This window comes from Glandiceps talaboti, chromosome 5, assembly GCF_964340395.1.
Source record: "Glandiceps talaboti chromosome 5, keGlaTala1.1, whole genome shotgun sequence".
NCBI classification, from domain to species: domain Eukaryota; kingdom Metazoa; phylum Hemichordata; class Enteropneusta; family Spengelidae; genus Glandiceps; species Glandiceps talaboti.
The window spans coordinates 10,008,379-10,033,543 of NC_135553.1; the positions used below are offsets into that span (position 1 = coordinate 10,008,379).

General features: G+C 35.0%; 2 protein-coding genes across 2 annotated transcripts; one reads left to right on the forward strand and one right to left on the reverse strand.

Annotated features, from left to right (window-relative positions):
• Positions 1–269: 269 nt before the first annotated feature.
• On the reverse strand, positions 270–15,170 carry LOC144435750 (centrosomal protein of 95 kDa-like). Its single transcript, XM_078124363.1, has 20 exons — positions 15,125–15,170; positions 14,693–14,818; positions 14,006–14,233; positions 12,719–12,857; positions 12,141–12,265; positions 11,611–11,712; positions 10,942–11,214; positions 10,392–10,499; positions 9,526–9,596; positions 8,477–8,931; positions 7,584–7,782; positions 6,940–7,032; positions 6,129–6,201; positions 5,634–5,759; positions 4,705–4,871; positions 3,837–3,911; positions 3,080–3,232; positions 1,974–2,107; positions 1,280–1,364; positions 270–776 (listed from the first exon to the last, which is right to left on the reverse strand). The coding sequence occupies exons 1-20, from the start codon at positions 15,168–15,170 to the stop codon at positions 609–611; spliced, it is 2,946 nt and encodes a 981-aa protein (XP_077980489.1). The 3' UTR covers positions 270–608.
• Positions 15,171–16,212: 1,042 nt separating this feature from the next.
• LOC144435329 (uncharacterized) lies at positions 16,213–22,816 on the forward strand. The gene is made up of 6 exons (XM_078123925.1): positions 16,213–16,352; positions 17,067–17,223; positions 18,573–18,666; positions 21,293–21,452; positions 22,115–22,270; positions 22,659–22,816. The coding sequence occupies exons 2-6, from the start codon at positions 17,069–17,071 to the stop codon at positions 22,814–22,816; spliced, it is 723 nt and encodes a 240-aa protein (XP_077980051.1). The 5' UTR covers positions 16,213–16,352; positions 17,067–17,068.
• The last annotated feature ends 2,349 nt before the right edge of the window (positions 22,817–25,165 follow it).

Sequence of the window (25,165 nt, forward strand, 5' to 3'; positions counted from 1 at the left end):
ATAGCAAGGTGTCATAAATGAAAGAAAACTTAGGCAGCTCTTATAGTTCTCTCTCTCTCTCTCTCTCTCTCTCTCTCTCTCTCTCTCTCTCTCTCTCTCTCTCTCTCTCTCTCTCTATGTTGCATAAGTACTAAGAGACAACCACTTCCAATTTTCAAAATCTAAGGTATACAGTTCTCAAAATTCAAAGGACAGTATCACAAAGTCAGTACAAAAATACAATGGACGATTTTTATTAAGATTATACAATAAGTATGTTGTAGGCAAGGTTTTATTTTGTTAACACTAAAAATACAAAAACTGTGATCTTGTCCAATGACGTAATCATTCATAAGATATTTTTATACCGAGCTGTCATTCAAGGGAAATATCGTTATTCTTTACCAAAACCTAAGTATGCATCAAATTTGGACAAAGTTTCATGTTTTGTTATCTACAACTTCCACACACTGTCCCTTTGCAGTATTCTGTTGACTCCATTTTAAGTTATTATTGATAATATATCAAAATTTATGTTTTAAGAAATGTTGAGCCCATTTCTTTAAATTTGGCAGGAGTTTATTTATTTGTTGGTATCTAAGTACATATGTCAAGACTATTCTCAACTACTAGTCAAACTGTGTTTTGTACGTTGCCAAGTGAAGTTCTCTTCTCATTCTGTCGGCTTCTAACTGCCTGAAGTATGCTGTGTCCTCTTCTCGATGCATGTTTTCTTGTAAGTCTTGTATTTCCTTCTCCATTTTCTGTCGTAATTCCTTCTTCATTCGTTCCATCACCTGTGTGAGTTAAAACAGAGCCGGAACAGTACATGATAAGTTATTGGTGGTCACAGTTAAAACTGGTTAGAAGAAACCCTCCTCACAATATCCTAAGGGTAATGGAGAGGTTAAAGTTCGTTCTAGCAAGAAGACACCATTCTCATGGATCTCTGGGATTGGGTTACGGTGGGATGGAATTTATGGTTGCCACCAAGAGAGACAATTTTAGACATTTCAAAGGAACAACATTCCAGAAAGTAAAGGGATTTTCATATACTTTGGGTTTTGGAGAGTCATTTCATGATTTCACATCACATATATTTGGCAAGTTTGATTTTGATTTTCATGTGCGATTGCCGTGTCTTGGCCAATCAGAAAGACGCTTTGTGATGATGTTTATAAACATGAATGTCATGATGTTTAATGTCCAGAAGTGATATTTAGCATCAAAAGTCATCATGAACTATTGATCTGGGTATAGGTACATTTGTATATGATAAGGTACGTCATCCTTTACTGACCTTTGACTGTGCCCTGTCCCTCACTTGGAGGTCATACCTCTCCCTTGAAATGGTTTCTGCCAACATATTAAACTGATCTTTGTAGCTGGAAGTAATTGGTTAAAGAAATAGATAGCATAGTACAATAGAAAACAACATTCCAAGATTCTCATTTGTCCAAAAGATGTGATTTGACTGAATACAAATATGACAATGTCAATATTAAAATCATATCACACACACAGAATTATATTGAACATCATACAATTTTAATATTTTTAACTTTGTGTATCCTGTGTTTATTCTGCTGACCAGCAGTAAACCACTTGATTAGTCAGCCCATAGACCCTCCACCCTCCCTCTTAGTGGAAGGTCTATGGTCAGCCAGGCTTTATTATTAATAGTCTGCCTGGCATAGCTATTGTTCACATTATCATTGTATATACAAAAATTCCCTAATCACATACTATAGACTCAAGATAACTTATCCTCTCCTGACTCGGGTAAACCCAACACTTTCCTATGACCATGAAGGTCAGGTGCCACACTTTTACTGTGGCTGTGTTCTGTGGAAAAAAACCCAACTTTTTAGATATATGGCAACAACTAAAAACCACCAACCCACTAATCAAGGAAAAGAAAATCAAAAGTTTCAACTGAGAGCTTACTGAAAATGGATTAGATTTGATTTGATTTGATTTGATCAAAAGGATACTAATTTTCCAGTGAATCAATCTCATCTTGTTGCCTTTTAGCAAGTGCTTCTCTCTTCTCTTTTGCATATGAACGAAGTTCTTTGATGCGACCCTTTTGAATATCTAGACCATCCTCAAACAACTTCTTGAAAATCTGAAAAAAATGAGAAATAAGGCATGAATAAGATTAATGATTCATACCATGTGTGAATAAAATGTTTTTGAGTTTAGGCCAGAAATACAAGAGTGCACTTATGTTCTGATAAACTCAATATGGTTGGAATCCAAATGATCAGCTTGGTTGTGAAAAATACATAGATGCTGCAAATGAGTATATGATGAACCTGACCCTGTGAGAGCACATGAAGTACCACACTGTAGAGACAACAGGCCACCAGTCCTTGCAGCAATTAGAATCATGAATCACATTTTACAGAATCATAAACTGGCACTAATCCTCCAAAACAATTTTTTCCCCTTTTGATGTCATAAAATAATTTCAAAACAAACTGAAGTACCTGGTATGTATTTACATTGCTGTGCAAGTTTTATATTATTCATTACTTTTAGTTTTGTTTTATTACCATATGCCTCAAGGTATGGGATTTCACAATAACTCCACCAATGTGGCAATCTCACAAAGAACAATAAATGAAGGAAAATCATAGCACGTTATCCTGCTGAGCCATGTCAGCGCCCTCACATGGGCAAGAGCCCAGTGCTTTTGTTTTTAACAAGCCTAGTTTCCTGGGCCTAGTTTTTTTGAAAAGATTCTGTTTCATTCCCAGCCCCCACCCTTCTTATTATGTATTTACCATTAGAGGAAATGTGAGAAAGTGGAAATGTAGCAGACCAACAAGAATGAAATAAAGCTATTTCCACTGACTAAATTAGTGATATTGGAAAAAAAAACATTAGAGAAATCCCAATGACTTCAGAAGGTCCACAGAATTCAATGAAGAAAGAATTCATTAATCGTTTGTATACAATTCTTTAAGTACAAGTTGGGAGAAACAGAATTTATCACAGTTGTTTTGTTCTTTATAGAGAGCAATATAATGTATATCCATATTCACGTTATACTTTTCCTGAACATGGGAATGAAACGTGACATTATGAAATTTACCTGTTCTTCTTTGGTTCTTCTTTTCAGCATCTTAGCTCTCATTCTCTGTTGGAATTCTTCATAATACCTCCTGGCCCTAGCTGTGGCGAGTCGGTTTTCCCGTATTCTGGTCTTGACAAGCTGCTGTTGGGCAGTTTTTTCTCTCATATCCCTCTGACAATTTGACAAGAGAAGAGCAACATTAGTAGGAATGCATGCATATGAATTTATAAACACATTTCAACTGAACAGAAGGTAAACATTGACTGAAATATGGACTTTGTGCACTGAAGTTGCACGCTGCAGATGTGCCTGACTTTGGAAAGTGTATAACATAGAGTAGATCAGTCACACCCATATTCATCGATTGACATAATTAGATATTATTTCCCAATATTTTTCTTCATTCAGCCAAGGAAAATATGAGAAACCTAAGGGGCCTTGTCACTACAAGAGGCTACATGTGTAATGACAAACCTTTAGGTCACTAGTATGTTTTGAGTGAATGAAGAACAATATTTTGAAATAATTTAATAATAATACCCCCCTCAAGCATAATCTATGAAAAATCAGAATGGCAATTTGGAACGTTTTGACTAATATTTCAAGTACCACAGAACCAGTCAAATAGACCAGGGTATATAACCCATAGTTTCTGTTCAAACACAATAACTTGGCTTGTGCATGGTATGAAGTATTTTATCATAAACCCTTATATTATATGATGACAAACTGAGAAACTGACACCATGTATTTTATAATCAATATTTTAACTCACCATTCTCTGGTTGTGTGCCAACTCTTTCCTCATAATACTCATCAGAATCTTTTGTCTTGACTCAGCTTCCTCCAACTGATAGTGAAAAAGTAAAACATAGAAAATCTTTTGAAATTTTCATTGCTTAAAATCAAACATCAACACTGAAGTGTTTTTGTTAAGGGTGGTACCGTAAGTCGGTAAAAGCTAAAATCTACCAAAGTTCCCTAAGCATTTTGATATGGAAAGCTGTGCAATTTTACCAGATTTCCTTCCTCCGTTACCAGGGTTCCCAGACCTTGGCAAAAACACTGTACCAACTATTGAAACATGGAAACATCTAGGGTACCAAGGCAATAATCTAGTAAGTATGTGATGTACTGGATACAAAAATCTTTGTACTGTTTATACCATGTAAAGAATGATGAAAAATCTAGGGCTTTACTGAAACAACAGCTTTTGACAAGGACAGGAGTACAATGTGGAAATAATCACAGCAAGTTGGTAAAATCATCTTGAGTTCTGAAGGCATTATCTTGGTTTCTTTACTAGTACTTTCGCTACTTGTGTAGAGTACTGTACAATCTATCTGTAGTTCCTACAGTCAGTACAACCCATAACACCCAAGTAAAGTGTTTTCTGTATGTACCACAATCATTTATAGCATCCACATCAAGTGTAAAAGTATACTGTTTCATTTGCTAATTGACCATATTAGAAAGACCACATGCTAGGCTTGTAAATAAACCAATTGAAACAGTATACCTTTATACTTGATATGAATGCTATAAATGAGTTTTTAGCACATAGAGAAAGTGCTTTACTTCAGTGCTACTTGTTGTATTAGAGTTGTCCATAGCAAAGCTACTGAAGGAGTGTATGTGAATACCTGGCGTTGTGTTTTTGTTTTCTTTATGTGGTCTTCTTCAGCCTTGGCTAGTTGTTCTATTTGCCTCATTTGTTTACTCCACATATCGTGAGCTGTTTGTGGAGATACATGTAGGAATGGGAACTCACTCAGCATGGTTGGTAGCAGATCATCCTCATGTACTGTCACTGAAACACAAACAAAGTATCAAAGGTTATATTAGTCATGGATAATTTGACATAAAATAATTTCTTTACTCCACACATCGCAAACTGTTTGTGGGAATATCTGCAGGAAAGGGAACTCACTCAGCATGAACTGTCACTGAATATGACATAACATGGTATGACATCACATAACATGACATGACATGACATGACATAACATGTCAAAACATAACATAACATAACATGTCAAAACATAACATAACATAACATAACATAACATAACATAACATAACATAACATAACATAGCATAGCATAGCATAACATAACATAACATAACATAAAACAGTTATCAAAGGTTAGTTCAAGAAAATTCCTCAAAAATTGAATAAAATAAAGTCACTTTTTGAGTACCGTTTCATAAAGAGATAGGCCTAAATTAGGCCTACCGGTAATCTTCAGGTCCATTTATGAAAGCCAGGATAAAATAAATTACAGCTTCAGTGTCAATTACAATGAAAATCATGTCACCTAGTAACAGAATGTCATGTGGGTTTATAAAAATCTTACTCACACAGCTATGTTTCATCATTTGGCTTTACAGATTGTTACACTGCCAATAACTTGGCATGGGCCAGCTAAGTTGGTAGTACTTCACATAATGAAAATGTAGCAATGTTAGTATAAGATTTTGTCAAGCTAGACAGCACTGTATTCCAGGTGACATGATTTTCATTGTATTACATCTGATTCATTCCATATTTGTCACTGTTACTAATACTTACAAGGTCCTACAGCTTTGATACCGGCAACTCTCCCTGGACTTGTAATTGTAGTTTTCTTACGTTTCTTTGCTATTGGTGTTGTAGGAGCACTAGCTGGTTTGTAACGAGTGGGTTTACTGACACTAGCTGATATACAAAACAGAGAATGGAGATTTATAATCAGCTTATTTATGGAAAATTTGTGAAAAATTGACATTTCAAAGTAAAACAAACATACTCGAAATCATCATTATTTCATTTCTGGAACAAAATGTACCGGTACTTATTGCTTATACTACAGCTGAGAAAAAAGAACTTCATCATTTTTGAAACTAGTACTACTTCTATACAGTGTAAAAATCCAGCAAAGATTATCTAGGCATAACTAGAAATTTTGTGATGTGAAATCTAAGGTTTAATTCTGTGTAAATAAAAGTAAAACATACAATCTCTCTTTAAAAATGAATTCTATGAATATATTATCAACTGAAAGTTTTTTTGTGATGCTCTAAATACCTGAATATTTGGACTGTGCCTTGTATTTGGACGATGACATTGGTCTTTTATTAACTGTTTTATAGATCTGATCCTGTAATAGAAATATTTTATGGAATTAGAAACATGTTATTGATTAAGAAGGCAATTACTACCTTGATAGTTGAGCCTTCGGTTCTCTAAGATAGATACAAACTAAAACTATTGTTGCAACATGTTGGTACAACAGTGATAAGCTATTGAATGGACATTGGTTTACTTATAGTCTCGGTAGGGAGGCATCTCTGAAAACTAGTTTATTTATAGTGTAATGTATTACTAATACTCTGGTAATCAAGTCTTCAGTTTACTAAGTAAGACACAAACATGTTGATACAACAGTGATAAGCTATTGAATGGACACTGTTTAATTATAGTCTCAGTGGGGAGGCATCTCTGAAAACTAGTTTATTTAGAGTTCCATAAACTTGCAGTGTTGTTTTGGGACTTCCAATGTTTACACTATGTTGATCACAAGGTGTTTAGAATCGCACAACAGAAGAACCACTATCACCCACTTGTATAATCTACCACATTGAAGAACAATAGATTTAGTTTGCGTCTATCTTAGTAAACTGAAGGCTGGATTACCAGTGCCGTAATATTGCTACTTGCATATAGAAAACCGTATGATGCCACTTGGCATAGTATTACTAACATCTTTTGAACTTACAATAACTTGGTCTATTTTATCCTTTTACTTTTTTTTTTCACATCAGACAGTTGATATACTGATGTCATGAATGAATAGATGTAAGATAAAGGAAAACACACAAATGAAATGTTTACTTACAATTTTTTTAACTTTCCTTTTCTTCTCAGAGATTGTCTTTTTCTGAGCATATTTGACATCTTGAAGATGGTTTTCATACAGGTGCTTCATAATCTGAAATGAAATGACAGGAATTTACAAATAAAGTATTTTCACTTGTCCATACTGCAAGTAGTAGTTGTACGTCTCTCTCAAGTTTGGTGTTCTTGTACAATTTTCAGAAAACCTGCCCCTATACATCGATACCAGCCACAAATTATATTGATCACACCACCACTAGCCAGTTGTTAATAGTGAAGTCATCATGATCAGCTGATCACAGCATCATCTAAGTGTACTGGCCTGCTGTAATTATGGAACAGTTTATGTGATAAATCATTATGATCATTGACTCAACAAGATTAAAAGCTTCGTGTAATTTGACATTCGACTTTAAAAAGTTGAGCCAATGTTGAATTTGGATTAAAATTTGGAACCTAAAAACAGTTTTCTGCCAGTGCTACAGAAAAAGTTAGTTCAGAACAAAAGAATGATCCTATGTAATTGTTACACTTCTATTGATAACATATCCATAATGTGAGAACCTGGGATTGAATCCTGGGCCTTTAAATATCGACTAAATAATCTACCAAACTAGTTGCCACAAATATTATGATAAACCCTACCTCTGTTTTAACCTGTCGTTTTTGATCTTCTTTTCTCAACTGTTTTCGGACTCTGGCCATTGGACCCTTGGCATCAGCATCGAGTGCAGCTTCAAACTGTGTTTGTTGAAGACGTCTTGGCGGTGACCTTCCATATTTTGGTCGAATGTCAAGGTCATCTTCACTCTCACTCTCAATTATCATACCATGCCGATGGGGTCTGAAATGGAGAAATGTTAAGTTTTCATGGCAAAATCATGAGGTGATCTTAATCCTTGAATATCTATTAATTTTTTAAATGTCAGAAGATATTTACTGACATAATACTGTTCTGTAGATTATCTTAACTGACAGTAACAGTTTGTGTCAATGTTGACTCTTTATTGAAGCATACATGGTCATCTTGGTGGCAGGTCTATTTGTTTTGTATGGCAATTTTTAGTTCCTCTGATTACCTGACCCGATCCAGTTTTTCCTTGATGACCACAAATTATTTTATGAAGTGTGAGAAAAAAAACTGAACTAATAGAGATATCATCCCCAATAATAAAAATTCAATTGTAAACCAATCTATCATTTGGTAGTATATTGATAGTGTGCTGTTAGAGAGCTTACTGTGGAGTTACGATGATCGAATGATTAGAATTGTCAACTTGAAATTTACATGTTGCTGGCTTGAGCCTCAACACTGCCATTTGTTTTTGAAAGGCTAAAGTCCTTTAGGCAAGATCTGAACCCCAGTCAATCCAGCTCTATAAACAGGGATCTGATAGGATAGAAGTTTCTATGTGAACAGACAGAGGCTGCAGTGGATTCCAGGGAGTTTAAGTATGAAGGGTTGGTGTGCTATTATAGGTCCATGCTAACAGCTATATAAAAAATACCATTACAGAGAGCACATCATATATATTTACCTTTCCCTTGCTTCTTTCAGCATATTCCAAATATGTCCATAATCTATTTCACTATCACTATGATACGACACATTAGCTTCATCTTCATGTATCATCATTGGTTGTCTTTCCCTGTCCCTGGTGCTATGTATCACGTCTCTGTACTGTCTTAGATTGGCTGCTTCCTCCAGCATTCTGTCTTGTTCTCTGCGTTCCCTCATCCCACGCTCTTTGCGAATGATGGGTTTGCGTGGCGACCTCTCTCTGTAGGATGCTGCAGTTCTCGGTCTGTCCTCTCCTACTCTCTGTTTCACAGTCTGTCTTGGTTTTACTGGAGAGTCACTGCGTCTGTCTTTTCTTGGTGATGGGACGCCAGGTTTTGGTGATCGCTGTCTTGACGTTGATGGTTTGGCAGGTTTGTCAGAGCCTGCCCAGGCAATTTTCCTTGTTTTTGGTGAGTCAAAACTGGTGTCAATCTATAAATGGGAATAAGGAAATCTGTTTAAATATTTTCTTTGGGAATTACAATTTGGCAACTAATATGTTGTCACTTATTAATCTTAAATCTACAATTCTTTTATAAGGAAATGTTAAAGTGGCGATATGGATGAGGATTGAATACTTATTTTGGATTTTTAATTTATAAAACAATTTTATCATGGCTTCATACTTGAAAAATCAATGTGAAACAACATAGACCAGGTCTGTATTTGTAACTCAATAAATTGCAAAAGAGCTAAAAATGAGTTAAAAGTTTGCTATTGTACGTACAATAACAAATATTTTACACATTTATCAATCTTTTGCAATTCATTGAGTTACAAATAATGACTTGGTTTATGTCGTTTCACATTGTTTTTCAAATAGGAAGTCCTGATAAAATTGTTTTATTAATTGAAAATCCAAAATAAATAATTACCCAATCCTCATCCATACGCCCACTTTAACACCTCTAGTTGGAGAAATGCAGTTGAGACAATAACATTTAAAATAAATATAAAGATACAAAATAATGTCAAATAAAATTACAGCTGTATATGAAAATTGAATTTCTAGATAAAGTAACTTACTCTTCTCCTAGCACCTGGTGTTTTAACTGGTGATACTGACTTTTCCCTGGCCATGCTAGCCTGCCTTGGATCTATCCCAACAAATTGATAAAATTTGATGTATTAGTATTATATCAAATACAATAAAGTTGAAAGTAATGACATTTCAAATTTGAAAACTGCCATTCATAAATCTCAACTACACAGATTCAGAAGGGTCTAGTATACTAATTATAGTAATCATAATAGTTTAATATATTCATAGATAAAAAATCTAATTAGAATAATTAATGTCAATAATTAGAATAATTAATCAAATAATGTGATTGTGATGTATCTATAGAGAAGTGAATAGAATTAAAATATTTCTCATCTTTTTGGTCGTGTGTATATATTGTGTGTGCCATTATACCATACACGAGCTAAGTTGAACATAAAATATGGAATATGTACTCTGGTCGTTCTACGTCACAACAACACACGTCTATGTCATGACAACATGTGTCTATGTCATTGGTTTTGCTGTGTTCAAAATCAGTCAAAACACTCAAAATTGCCATTATTTTCCATGACTTTTTCTTTGGTATTACTGGCAATGGTATAATTATGTTATTCGCCAATATTTTTCTTCATTCACCTGGAAAATAATCGTAACCTAAGTGTTGTCACTACGAGTCGACAAAGCCCCCTTAGGTCACTTGTATTTTCCTTGGCTGAATGAAGAAAAATATAGGGGAATAGCACTAAAGAGTGCAATATAGAGTCTAGTCCCTGACAACACTTCATCCATCTCTTGTCCAACTCCAACTGCAGTATAAGTTTGACTTTTTATATACACCTTTGGTAACAGACATTTATGTAGAATCATTAAAGTTTGAGTTTCTCACCAGTTCTTTTCGGTTGTACATCACTAAAAGTGACACTCTTGGATGGTGAAGACACAGCAGATGATGGCAATGTACTTTTGATGACTGGGGATGGCTTAGATGTGGAAACTGAGGATGAAATAAGAAAAAATAGTGAATATTAAGTTAATAACATGCAATTAAAACTAGGGATGTGATGGTTAACTTGTATGAAGAAAAGTAATAAACACTGATAATGAAATATTTATATCATATTTTTCATAATATAAAAAATATCTTGAGTGATTAATTCATGGGTTGAAATTCATCCAAAAAATGAAACATCTTCGTTGTCATGGAAAACATTCATAATATATCATATCCAGTAGTAGTTGCTATAGAAACAAGTAAACAAACTATACATACATGAAGAAACAAAGATAACCTAAAAAAAAAAAAAAAAACACTATGAAGAAAGCCAGAATTTTTTTTTCATTATCATAAATATCTATCATAAATAAAAATAAAAATCCTAAAATTTCATACAAAAGATTTCATGATTAGACCGAAGAAGAAATATTACAGTGATTACCAAGGTCTGGTCTGGGATGTCTATCAGCCATTGGAGAAGATGCTAGACTGTCTGTTGTAGTAGTTAGGTAGGACCTAGCAGGGCTGTAGGGCTCCCTAAGTTTACTTCTATAGACCAAAGGTGATGATGTCGTACTCTGATCTGTGACTGTAGTGGATGCCTTTCCTGGACTATAGGGATCTTTGTGTTCATGGCCCCATCTTTCTCTGTACTCCCTAACTTTAGCCATCCAGTCTTCACTGTCACGAATCAAATCTTGTGTATTGTCTGCACCTAGAAATGCAGAAATAGATATGTAACATGATAAGGTAGCAGATTTCATCTTAGATAGCTTTAATTTTCATACATTTTGACAGACACGTGCAAATATGGCAAACTACGTAATCTAACCTTCTGTACTTTCAAAACCATTCCTGGAAGTGTTTTTACTAGAATTTGAAAACCCTGGTAACAGAAAGGACGAAATCTGGTTAAACCTGCATAGATTGTAATGATACCCTCTACCTATAATTTTGGTGCATTCAGGGAGACTTCACCTTTAAAACGGCGGCAAGTAAAATCTCCACTAAATTTATGATACTTGGAAATCTCTGCAAGTTTTACCACAATTCCCCTGTTTTCAGGTTCTGAAAGTTTAACAAAACCACTGCTTCATTCATTACAACTTACCGTTTGGTTGAGGTTGTTCATCCAATGCCTTACGTCTTAGAATACCATTGGATACATAGCTACTAACATCAGCATCATATTTACTACTAGAAGTTGTCATATCTGTAGGATGATAGGAAGACATCAAACAATTCTTTGATCTATTTCACTTTTAAACAGATGTTACAATACAATCAATGAATCTATCCCGGTACTATTTTTCTTCTTTCAAGAACACATGAAATTTCAACAACAAAAAAATGCCATTGCACTGTAATGTTACAGACTTATATCAGATATGGGATATGTCAGATATATTAGCTGTGAAAATCAGTTGTTTGTCAGCATTATTGAAAAAGATAGTCCTGAACAAAAGAATCATCTTTTCAATTCCTATGCTCCACTGACAAGATAGTAGTAATCCAAGACCATGAGATTCAAACTTTGGGGTTTAGAATCACAAGTTGTTTTACATTCAGTCAATCTAAACCAACAAACACTGAGTATAAAACACTTTGATTTCATACATAGAATGTGATTTCCATCCTTACCAGATTTTGCTGGTGATGGTTTAGTTCTGTCATTTCTGTGGTCCAGTACACCTGTTTCACCAAGTTTGATCAAATCAGCTGTTGTATCTCCTGGTTGAGTATTGTCACCTGCTTTACCTTCCCATCTGTGATTATACAATGAACAGATTCAATGGAAAAGTTGAATTGATGATAACTAAATTCACAAAATCATGTGCAATTCGGTTTATACACATTTTCTTTATGATAAATGCAATTTCAAAATTGCTGTGTATTTGTGATGGCTGATAGAAAATTTTGGTAAAATTTATGAAATGACAACATGCAATAATACTTTTTATTACACAAAAATATGAAAAAAAATAGTTTTGAACAGAAAATATGATAGATACGTTTATTAAAATAAATATGATGGAAAGACAACTACATGTATATCAAAATATCCCTATATACATGTAATATGCAGTAATACCGTTCTGTGATTTACTTTAAAAATGATAATTTAGAGTAAAAATATGTGGCCAAGTGTAAGATTAGAACTTTCAGCACATATTTTAGTATAACTGTAGAAATTATGGATGTTTCTGGCTGTTGTTTACCTTTCACCCAAGTCAGGTTTCCTACTTGATAGATTATAGGTGCCATTGTAGTCAGCTCCCAGTTCTTCTTTTAATACATCACTTATAGTAGATAGAGCCCCTGATGTCAGGACATCTGGATCATCAGATATTGCATCAACTGTAAAATTATTATCAGAGGTGTAATGTATAACTTTGAATAATTTACTAAATATCACTTTGAAAACTCCACTAAACATACTTGTTTAGACTCTCTCACAGTCCTCGGAGCATCACATTGTATGTACTGATATCTACCACATAGTTATTGTACTGTGGGCCCTCATCAACTACATAGGGCTAATCATTTGTTAAGGTGTTACTGTGATGCCCCGAACAAATGTTTAGCCCTAGTATGTAGTCGATGAGGGCCCACAGTACAAGGATATTCTAGTACAATTATTCGGTAGATATCGGTAAATATAAAAGAGCTTATAATAGCGATGCTCCCAAGGACTGGTGAGAGAGTCTAATACTTGTTCCACCATGTAAATTGTCATGGAAAATTGGATAGAAATATGTATCACCATTGTATTAGCTACATCTGGAAAGCTTTTTGAAACTGATGTGTTAGATATGATTTACTCATAATATCATACACCCAGTATTGAATCACCTGCGGGTATGTATATATACAGGTATATATATATTTGTGCAGCTGTACACATAATGTGTTGCTATAAGTAAAATCAAATTGTCAATGCCAAAAGTTAATGGTTGTGGAGAAAACACTAAAAGAATCCAACATAATTTTACTATGAGTGGAAGAGTGTTCATTAGAGAAGAACATTAAACTGAGTTGAGTGTCTCCTTTTTTGTAAATATAAACCTAGCATTTGTTTGGTATGTCAGAAAACCTTAAATTACTAAAAATGGGAAACAAAATGTTAGTTGTGCAATATGCCATATTTCAGTTATCAACAGAAAGACAAAAGATTGTATAGTCTGGCCACCAGGAGTGCTGTTCAGATGCAGCTTTTTGAGGGCCATGATGGTTGACCTCCATCGAAAAAATAATAATTTGTAGTATTTTGATGCCAACATTTTTCTTTGTGTCAGATCAAGGAGTAGTTTTAGCCACATTTTAGTGACAGTTTCATTTACTACTGTGTGATTTTAGCCCTTATTTTGCCTCATGAATAGCACCCTCTTGTGGCAGGTTTCAGAAATGACTGCAAGGTGAGTAACCAGAACATGGCATATTTACTGTATGGAAAGCCTATATTTAGAAGTATACAAAATTGGTTTTAATATTAACATCATATTTACCATCTGCATCTGTTGATCCTCCCTCAGAACTGATTGCCTCCATCACATACTCAAATAAACCAGCAAATATCTCTATTAGGTTTCTGACGGCAACAAAGTCACCATCAATAATACTCTCTCCAGTGATATGTGACAAATCAGTTCTTAGTATATCCACAGCTAAGGAATCAATCACCTTCTGTGTATTATGGATTTCATCTTCTCTGGTGACTGGTTTCTGAATCAGATCTACACACATGGGATATGAATAGAATATCTATCAGTTTGTTTCATGATGGCATCAAAACAAGATACAAATTTCCCCATTGTAACACAATTATAATTGATAAAACTTGGAATTTCTAATATTAAATCTATGTGGCTGCTTTCACCCTAATGGTGGGGTGGAGATAGGGGTTATGGTACTTCCCATATTTCAGTTTTTGCGTACACAGGGTATATTTTTCTGGTTACATTGGTCTGAACAGAAATAAGGTATGCATATTTCAGGGGCTGACAACACACATATAATAACAATAAAAAAGAAGAAGATTCATAATGCCACTGATCTCTGCTAACAAAGGTCTAGGCACAGAATATGATTTGTGTTGCATACAGTCTAGACATACACTGTACATGAATGTAATAACAAAGCTAACACTCAGTGAGACATGTCTGGACATGACCTCAGAGTCATGTGTGACCTACCTGGTAGAGTATCACCAAGAATTCCCTCATACAACGCAATGAAGCTAGAAGGTTGAAATTCTGACAGTACAGCTATTGCTGATAGGTTGAATTTGGTCAGTAACTCATTAGCCAAGGCTACAAATCCTGTAATAAAATAAAACATTCTTAATAATTTTTAGTATTCAAAATTTCAACTTTATCAAACAGAATCCAATTACTCACACAACATAAAATTCAATATACTGGGTATATTACTTATGTTAAAACATTGTCTGATGGTAGATGAAAATGACATAACATTGACCCATTGGGTAATTTGTAGCCTTCTCAATATAGTCTGAGAGCAACTGCATTGTCTTCATTTCCATTCCAGCTGATATAGTGAAAGAGTTGAAACAAAACCAGCACAACATGACAACAAAATATTTGGCAGTCTGAGATTTTACCAACCTTGTTCCTCTTCTTCATCTAAACTGCGACTGAGACTATGATCCATTATTATTAACTTGATTTTGTGTTGTCAAAAGTATCAGGGATCACATACCATTCAAGAAACACACCCTGAAAATAATGACAATGCATATTATTTCAGTGTACAGCCCATAACTGTAATAAAAGTCAGGTTTATCATTCAGTTAGGACCAATTTACCCTCTTGTTATATCCAAACTAAAACATTACAACTGAGGAATTCAAGGTATAATGTCTCCACATTGTGTATAAAAATGAACCATGAATACATAGCAAAATGACAAATGGGCAGAGCAGAATGCTGTAATCGATGACAGCTGATATGATAATGTACCAATGATGTTTGGCTATACCTCTGCATGTTACGCACACATTGGCTTTCTTAATCAAAATCACTTACATGTAATAGTTACTTGTATTTTTGAGTGGTAAATGTTGAAACTGTGAATACGACACCTGACTGGTAGGGCTACCACCACACAGTAGTGTCACGGTATTCGTGCATGTGATAACTAATCATAAAATTTTGAATGCTTGCGTTCAAATCACGTTCGTCGATCTGGATCTGGTTCAATATTTCCAATATCCGAAAACTGGTTTCCTTATCATACGTGGAATTGGTTTTATGTGGACTTGTTCTTTCGCAAGTAAAAATATATAATTTACGGGTTGATAAGTTTGTAGTATACAGTTCAGATTTGTATACAAACGTACCCATTTACTCGTCCGGACATGTACTGTGCTATGTAACTTGTAAGGATTGGTCAGAGATTGGTACAGTGAAGTTAACAAGGGAAAATGCTGCATTAGTGACGAAAAATTATATATTTCTGTTATACAGCCTTACCTTTAACTCGAGAAAGTTGATAAAATGCGATAAATTTGCAATGCTCGTCAACAAGCAGGCTACTGGTGCTCGTGTGGTAAATTTTCAGCGAACCACAACAACATTCAAACACTGCGCCGCCATTTTGGGTAATTTGAATACAGTCCGGAAATAAAAGGAATGTTGTAATTGGTTACTACTTAGGTCAAAGATCATACTGAATAAAAGGAGTCTTTTGATTGGTCATCTTCGCCAAGGGCTTCTGTCTAAGTCTGTCTCACATGGCGAGAAAAGGACATTGACACTTCTTTGTGACCGTGTCTGTGCCATAAGTGAAGTATATCAAAACACACGACACCGCTGGTCATTTAAAGACGGCTGAGTAAGTATTTTTCTGTAAGACAGTACGGTATTTCGCTGAATGTGTCCAAATATGCTCACGAGTTTCACGAAAAATGTCGTGCAATTTTGAGCATCACTGTGTGTCTTCTACATGTACAGTTCACACTCAGTCACAGTATGAATTGCAGTGGAGAGATAGTGTGTGGTCGAGTCTGTCTATCTAATTAGTTTAGCACCGAATGCTAGCACGTATTCTGAACTTATGGTAGTGAAATGTTTAGAATCGTTGCTGCTACCGGCCGATTGCTTCATTCATTGTTGACCAAACTGGAATGTCATAGACGTCAAAGCCAAATATATTTCCCTATCAAACTTCTCTGGAACGAACGAACGACTTCTCTGAAATTTTACTTAGTGAAACCATGGAGGGAGGAATGACTTAGTTCTGCTTGCATACGGAGTAATCCGGGACTCGATTCTGACAATTGTCGGTGTTGAGGGTTGTGTCAGTAATATAGACCCGTGCACCGTCTGCAAGCAGGACTGGGAAGGACTGTGTTCTACCTCCATGGTGGAAAAGTACACGAACGTCATTGTCATCACCTTTATCCAGTATCAGTTTTATTTCCCGTTTCTCCACCATTGATGTCGTCCTCTCCCCCCCCCCTCCATCATCATCATCATCATCATATCAACTCTCTCACTCTGTTTCTTACCATGTTATATTGTTTTTGTTTTCTTACTTCAATGATAGAGATGACAGCAAGTGAGGATACACACAGATTTTGTAAAGAAGGAAACTCTGAAGAATGGAATTGTGTATTAGATTTATACGACAAAGTACTGGAACTGAAAGCAGCTAAAATTACAAGACCAAAAGGAAAAGAAGAACTAATAGAATTAGACAAATGGTAAGTTTGTATGATAATTTGATATGGTTAGATTTGTTGAGGTCATTTCAGTCAGCTGGTAGGTAATATGTATGGTTTAACTTTTTGTAAATATCACAATGTCCTGGTATTCATGTTGACAGTTCTATTACTGTTTAACATGGCAATTTCATTTCTGCACTACAACATGGCTATTTGAAGCCAGGAATCCATACTGTCATGTTCTATAGTATACTATAGCATGGCTATTTGTAGCCTGGAATCCATGCTGTCCTGTTCTGTAGTATATCGCATGGCTATTTGTAGCCTGGAATCCATAGTCCTGTTCTATAGTATAGCATGGCTATTTGTAGCCAGGAATCTATGCTGTCCTGTTCTACAGTATATTGCATGCCAGCATAGCTGTTTGCATCCTGCAAGCCATACTGTCCTATTGTACACTATAGCTTGGCTATTCGTAGCCAGGAATCCATATTGTCTCCATGTACAGTATAACACCATGCTGTCCTGTTCTTTATGGGGAAAGGGGGGGGGGGGGGGGGGGTAGTAAAGCATGGCTGTTGAAAGCAAACATTGAATTGTAAATCACTATAGGTTATGTGAAACCTTTTGAAGTATGTATGCATTTCATATCAAGTTATTAATATTATTCTCTGTGGTACAAGAAGAAAATAAAGATATGTACTAGCATCTGTTATGAGTATCTTGGTTTTCAGAGTTGCTATCCTGTATGTAGCAATTCAGTATACTATTTCCATTGCCATCATATACACATAGAATTAAGTTTATTTATTTATTTATTTATTGACCAAAGATAAAGTTCAAGTAGGATATGTCTTTTGCCCAGGAGCTGTTTGACTATGTACTTGACTTGTTGTAACATAAGTAAATCAAGGTTTGAGCAATCATTGTATGCCAGAACATCCACTGGAACATTTCAAATGCTGATACATTCTTGTGAACACCAATATAGAGTTTATTGTCAAAACAGCTATTTTAATAAAGGAATTATTTTTACAAATCAGCACGTCCAATATATTATAAAACATGTAAAATGTAGGAATATGAGGTGATTAGAAATATTATACTATAACATTTCGTTACAGATATGATTTCAATTACATTTCATACAAATATCTCAAGTGTCAAGAGATTGCTGCATATTGATATTAGAATCTAACCCTGCGTGAACTGACCTCCAACTCTTGGGTCAAATATTCCACAGTGCCTCAACAAATGTTCATATGTCTAATTATCTTGTGCGTGGCTTCTTAAAAATTCTGTGTAGTGTTAGTATCATAAAAATCCCTCACATGGAAAGCAACGAGAAGTGTTGTTAAATGAGTGTGATGTATTGCTTCCACCTGCAGGTATCAGGAAGAATTACCTATCATGATTAATAGTAGAGACGACAAACATATTACGCTTCAAGAAATTACCAAACTTATGAAATGGAAACTAAATGTAAGTATTGGCTTTATTTTTAGCAAAACAACTTACCAAACTAACTACTTTATTTTTAGCAAAACAAATTACCAAACTTACGAAATGGAAACTAAATCATGTAAGTGTTGGCTTTATTTTTAGTACAAGACTTGGTGTTATCATAATTCATATATTAATTTTCAAAGGGTCAGAGATCATGATCCTCAGGTCAGAGGTCATATACTGATCCTTGGGTCAGAGGTCAAGGTTGGGATATGTAGTACTGTACTTTATCTGTCTTTTGATCATAGTCAGTATGATATTATGACTAATGATAACCTTAGCATGAATGATATATGACTGAATGTTTGCTTAGTAATAATGACTCACACACACTTATCAATAGTTAGTCAGGAGTATTTATGTATGGAGTAGGCTCTTGCATTTTGCATAGTGTGTGTGTGTGTGTGTGTGTGTGTGTGTGCGTGCGTGTGCATATGCATACATGTGTGCATACACAGTACTATACATGCATGCATGTGTGCATGCCCATTATGTGATTGTAACTGTGGGGTGGTGAATATTATGGATGGGTGTGTGTGTGCAATGCATAAATTCAAGTGTAATGGAGCAAGTGTTTGACAGTATTAGAAATTGTCCTCTGGGATATGTAGCTATAGCACAGCTGTTGGTATATTGGAGTCACCTCTACACTTTAGTAAGTGTATACTAAATTTACGTATGTCGATAAATTATTTATCCCTGAACACCAGGTTGAGAACAAGTGATGATTTTGTGTAATTCAGTGAACAGAATACTACAGGTACACTTGTAAATATGCAGCAGAAATTATCCCCAAAAGAGTATAACAAACTCGGCGTGTGTGCCCCTTCAATTAACATTCAATGAAATGTCCGTATGTGTACTTAGCCTGGTAATGATATTTGTTCAGTTGTACCTTAGTGCCATTGGGAATATCAAAAGCTTTTATCCAGCAATGTAGGATGGAATCATCCAAATGCTATGGAAACTTAGAACTAAAGACAGTATGATATGTGTATTGATTGCATGTAGCTATTTTGACACTCAATGTAGGCATATGCAATGTTTGAAATGCTGCAAATTTGTACTATAGTATTAACTGAGGTAGAATGCTAAAGACTTAACTATGCCTTGTATTGGGGTCTGGTTTTCTTCATCATTCAGATCACTCCAAACTTTGTTGTATGAAAGCGAAAGTCTTGTCCTTTTGAAATAATTCAAGAAATTTGGGGTTCACCCTCTTGTTTTGCAAGAAAATTTAATAATCTTTAATTTTCTAAACACTGTATGTGGCGGCCATTTTGAACTCTAAAATAGGTTCATTTTGATATTTAATATTTGACTGCTATTTCAAAAAATTGCATGGTGACCCCTATTTTTTTTCTTGATTTTAACTGAGACTAGGTTGTCATTCTCCAAGGCAAAATACAGTTAAAGTTCAAGACTTTTCTGAGGTGCTAATTACATTTATTTACACTACCCTGTATCAGGAATACAAATTACAATGATAGAAATAACCTCTGCAGGAGCTGTATACCCTAGAGTGATTACTCCTGATAGGTCCTAATAAACCTTATCTGATGACTCTACAGACATCAATCTTAATAAAAAAGAATAATGAGGAAAGAGGCTACATTTACTTGCATCACACTTTGCATGTAATAGGTATTTTTAGCCCTTTGTTCATCAGTTATGTAATTTGATTTATTTGGCTAGACTGGGACAGTACATTGCAACCACCCAAATTATACAACTAAATATACAAACATTGAAAAAAAGTGCAAGCAAAAAGAGACAGTGAACAAAGATAAGGAAAATGAGAAAAATGTACTTTGCCATAGTTTGTACCAAGATTGACCAATATTCCTGTGAAATTTTATGAATTAGAAAAAAATTTTTGCCCTCCTTTTCTTCTTCCAATCTGTGAAAAAAATGTTGTGATCATTGAAAACTGTATGCTCTTAATATAGTATGTAATTAAAGCTTGCTATGGGGTAGTCCAATCTGATTAATATCTTAGCTGTTACGTTTACTGTCGTTTCTTCTTTTGTGAGCCCTCATTACATACATCTGACACAATACCATAGGTTTTCGTGAACCACATGAGAGTGCTTAGTGAATTCACTCAACCAATGGAAACAAATAATACGCCAAAACATACAGGTACAGTTTTTTTAGCGCTCTGTTTGAAAAGAACTCAAGCACAGAGTGCAGACAACAATGTTATCGTTATTGTTTGGTCATTCTCTTTCTTTCAATTTTGAATGTTGAGTTTTATATTTTAAGATGGATTCTGGTTGGCTACTCATAAGCACTAGATTGGGTTTGAGAAAACCTATGGTATTGTGTCAAATGTATGTAACAAAAGAACAAATAACAGTAAATGTAACAGCCAAAAAGAAATCACACCATGTACACTACATCAGATTTTAATCAGATTGATGTATGCTATACACTGAATATACATACAACATTAGTGGATTCAAATTTATGAAATTTTGGCGTGTCAGTTCTGTAGTGAACAGTGAAATATTTCGATTATGTTCTTATCACAATTACTGTATTTCATTACTATTGTCTTTATTTACAATTATCATTCATTCGATATGTGGTTTCAACACAGAGAGGAAAGTTTCGACCAAGACTAGCTGAGATGATTCAGACAAACAGTGAAGAAGCCGTCGTCAAGGCTAGCAAGAAAGCGTTTCAGTGTTTACCAGACATTACAGCCGCCATTCAGGCTCTGACGGTTTTGAAAGCTGTTGGCCCAGCCACTGCTTCAGGTAAGTGTTTCATCTCATTAGTCATATTTTCATGTTGTATAGCTCACATAGAATTTTTTTCATGTTTACACCAATTTGATTAATATCCGATGTAGTGTACACTTTGCAATTTCTTTTTTGGCTGTTATGTTTACTGTCGTTTGTTCTTTTGTGAGTGCTTGTTACATACATCAGACACAACACCATAGGCTTTCCTGTACAAATCTAAGTGCTGAGTGAATTCCCTCAATAAATGAGAATGCGTAATGCATCAAAACGTATGGGTACAGTACTTCAGAGTACTCTGTCCAAAAAATAGCATGAGCATAGAGTGCAGACAACGATGTTTTTGTTATTGTTTGGTGGTTCTCTTTCTTTCAGTTTCGAACTGTATATATTGTAAGATGGATTTTAATTGGCTACTGTATGCAATTTGGTACGGGAATGTCTATGGTGTTGTGCCAGATGTATACAATGAGTGCTCACAAAAGAACAAACGACAGTAAACGTAACAGCCAAAAAGAAATTGTGAAGTGTACACTACATCGGATTTTAATCAGATTATATGTACACTTAAAGCTTCACTAGCTGTAACTGGAGCATTTTTTGAGAGTGTTTTGTTTGACATAATGATTTGGCTCATAATATTGTACACCCTGTGTATGTGTATTTCTGTATGACAGCTGTCCTTGCTGCAGGAGCACCCAATCATGCTGCATTTATGGCAGATGAAAGTATGCAAGCATTCCCAGAACTCCTACCACTGGACTATACATTAAAGCAATACACCAGATACACAGAAGTTGTCAATAAGCTTGTACACAGGTTACACAAAGCAGGTAAGTGGAGGCAATGTTGTAACTCCTCAATGGTGGTCGGGAGAGGTGTCACTGGAATGTATTTTGTCCATCTTGAAATGAACAAGGTTTTCTTTGTCAGGCGTGGTGAATTTCTTGGTGTTGAATTTTCTGGGTCCATATCTTAAGAAATTAATTATATTTCTTCTGTACTGGTAGTCATCAATACCTTGATGCATAGTAATGTGAAAACTAAAAAAAAAATTCTGAACGCTAATATTATCCACTTGACTACCCTAATAATGACATTACAGTAAAGTCACTTATCAAACAATATTCCAACAATGAAATGTAAGTTTTGGATGTTCTTATTTAGACAAAGTTTATGACCAAAAGTTGCTTTTCTTTTCTTTTTTCAATTTTTCCTAAGATCCGGAGTCAAGATGGACACCTCATAAAGTTGAATTGGGGCTGTGGACCCATGTGATGGCTACAAACTTAGATGGTACAATATTGGAAGAAATCAGAAAGAAGAGGAAAAAACAGGATGACAACAACAAAACAAGGAGAAAGAAGCTAAAGAAATAGTTACCAGTTGTTTTACTGAATTCTGCCGAAACGCTGAAATAAAACTGTGTTTTACTGCCATTTCTTGGACTTTGTGGATTAACCTATCTTGCTTTGTGGACATTCTGAAATTTAAAATTTTTCTTGTATCAGACACCTTAACTAATAATAATTCTGAAATGTAGATGTGTACATTATCTTGCAGTGCTGAAGTTTTTGTGAGTCTAGAAGTCGCATTGAGCTCTCACAGTGGCTACAAGTTCACTGCCAATTTCAATTTTGTCAGTTCTTCAGGTTTTCGAAAGCAATGTGTGAAATACATTAAGTGTTACATGATCAACCTAAGACCTTACCTCTGTTGACATTTATGTGTAAAACTTAGATGTTGTAGAATGTAAACAAAAACTTTGCATGTGAAAATGTAAGATTTTTTCAACCCACAAGTTTACCTTATCAGGTTTTAACTTGATTCAAGTTAAAACATGTAAGCCTTTCAGACTCTCATTTTTGACCGATGTGTGAGGGGAGCTTTGTCACAGCACACCTTTCTGACTGTTATTTTTTGACCGATGTGTGAGGGAGCTTCGTCATGGCGTACCTTTCAGAACTCTCATTTTTGACCGATGTGTGAGGGCGCTTCGTCACAGCATACCTTTCAGACTCGCATTTGTAATTCTCTGATTGTAAACCAGGTTGAGAAATCCCTATTGATGTCTGCTTTTTATCACAAGATCTCAGGATAAACAAACTACATTTTTCAACTCGACCAATTCACATCAGAGTTATCGATATTACCCTTAATAATGAACTCAACACAGGAGTGTGTAGTAATAAATCAAAAGAGAAGACTGAAATAAAATGACTTTCAACAACATTCTGATAAACCACACATAACATGAAATATATTTTTGCCCTAAGTTTGCAAAATGTAAAACATTTCTATTAGCATGAAAAGTGTAGTGACAGTAGAAATATTCACGTAAACTGAAATATTCAATATTGTTACACTCTGTAATCATTTATGTTTAGCTAATGGTTACAGGCTCACTCTTTCAGTCAAAGATGCACTAGCGTCAAGTGGAACATTTTTTGAAAATGTTTTGTTCGACACAATAACGTAATCGTAATATCATACACTTTGAACAGTATTGATTCACTTGAAGGTCATTTTTGTAGCTGTATACATGATCTGGTACAAATAATGTACAATAAATCAATGCTGTGTTAAAACTTAGCAACAGATTCAAAACCAAATTTTCCCTCAAGATTTAAACATGTCACTACACCACCTACAGATAATATTGACCACTAATTACATATAACAGATACAATGTCGTTTTATAAGTAATTGACCAATTTTTAGTGAATGTATCTTTGGTTTAATACTTGATAAAGAAAAATGTCCCAGTTGCAGTTAGTGCTGGTATAAGTATTCATGTTGTAGTGAAGAAAACATACAGAAGATAACGATGGTCACAAATGATACTAGTTAGCACATCAGCGTCCCTGTACATATTGTCCAATGCTGCCCTAGATAACAAGTCACATGTTTTGGCCTGCATTCAAAAGAAACTAAATAAAGGATCATACTGCCACATTATTTACAAGCAGGACCAAAGGGGTAGGAACTTTACAGAGCTGAGGTTACACGATATATGCAATTGAGTTCACAGGTATTCCCATTTGATGAAACCCCTGCTATGTTTTGTGTGTATTGTACTTAAATACTTTTTGTAACACTCAGGAATAAAAGAGTTGTACATGTACCATAATATGCTTGAAATGTCTTTGTCCATGGTGTTTGGAAAAGTGAATACGAGTATTATGAAATTGACATGAATGAATGAATGAATGTCATAGTAGCTGAAGGGCTAGAGGGTTAGCTCTTGACTCGCATTTTCAGTTGGCTTAGCTAAATATACTTAGGTGCTGTCCCTTATACAGTGCACCCTCACTAGTTACACAAGACTAATCAATCTATGCAATGGTGAATTGGCAAAACCAACTTACTGGCTATGTCAGTGCATCCAGTGTGTTTAGTTAGCCTTATGTGACCAATGAGGGCGCACTATACAAGGGATTGGATTTCCAAGATATAGCTACATGCTTGGTCAACATGGTGAAAGTCTAGGTTAGCTTACAATCTGTACAAGGTTGGTTTGACCCTTGACCCTACCACTTATTCTGATTGGAGACAGTCCTTTGAATCATTGTGGATCCAGTCAACCATGCTGTATAAATGGAACCAAGTTGAACAAAAGATTTCTTGACTTGCATTTCTAGCAAACCAAAAACCACTTCAAACAGGTATAGCCATTGAATATTTATACACCATACTGCAGAGGTCTGTGGTTTTTGGATGCTGTTGAA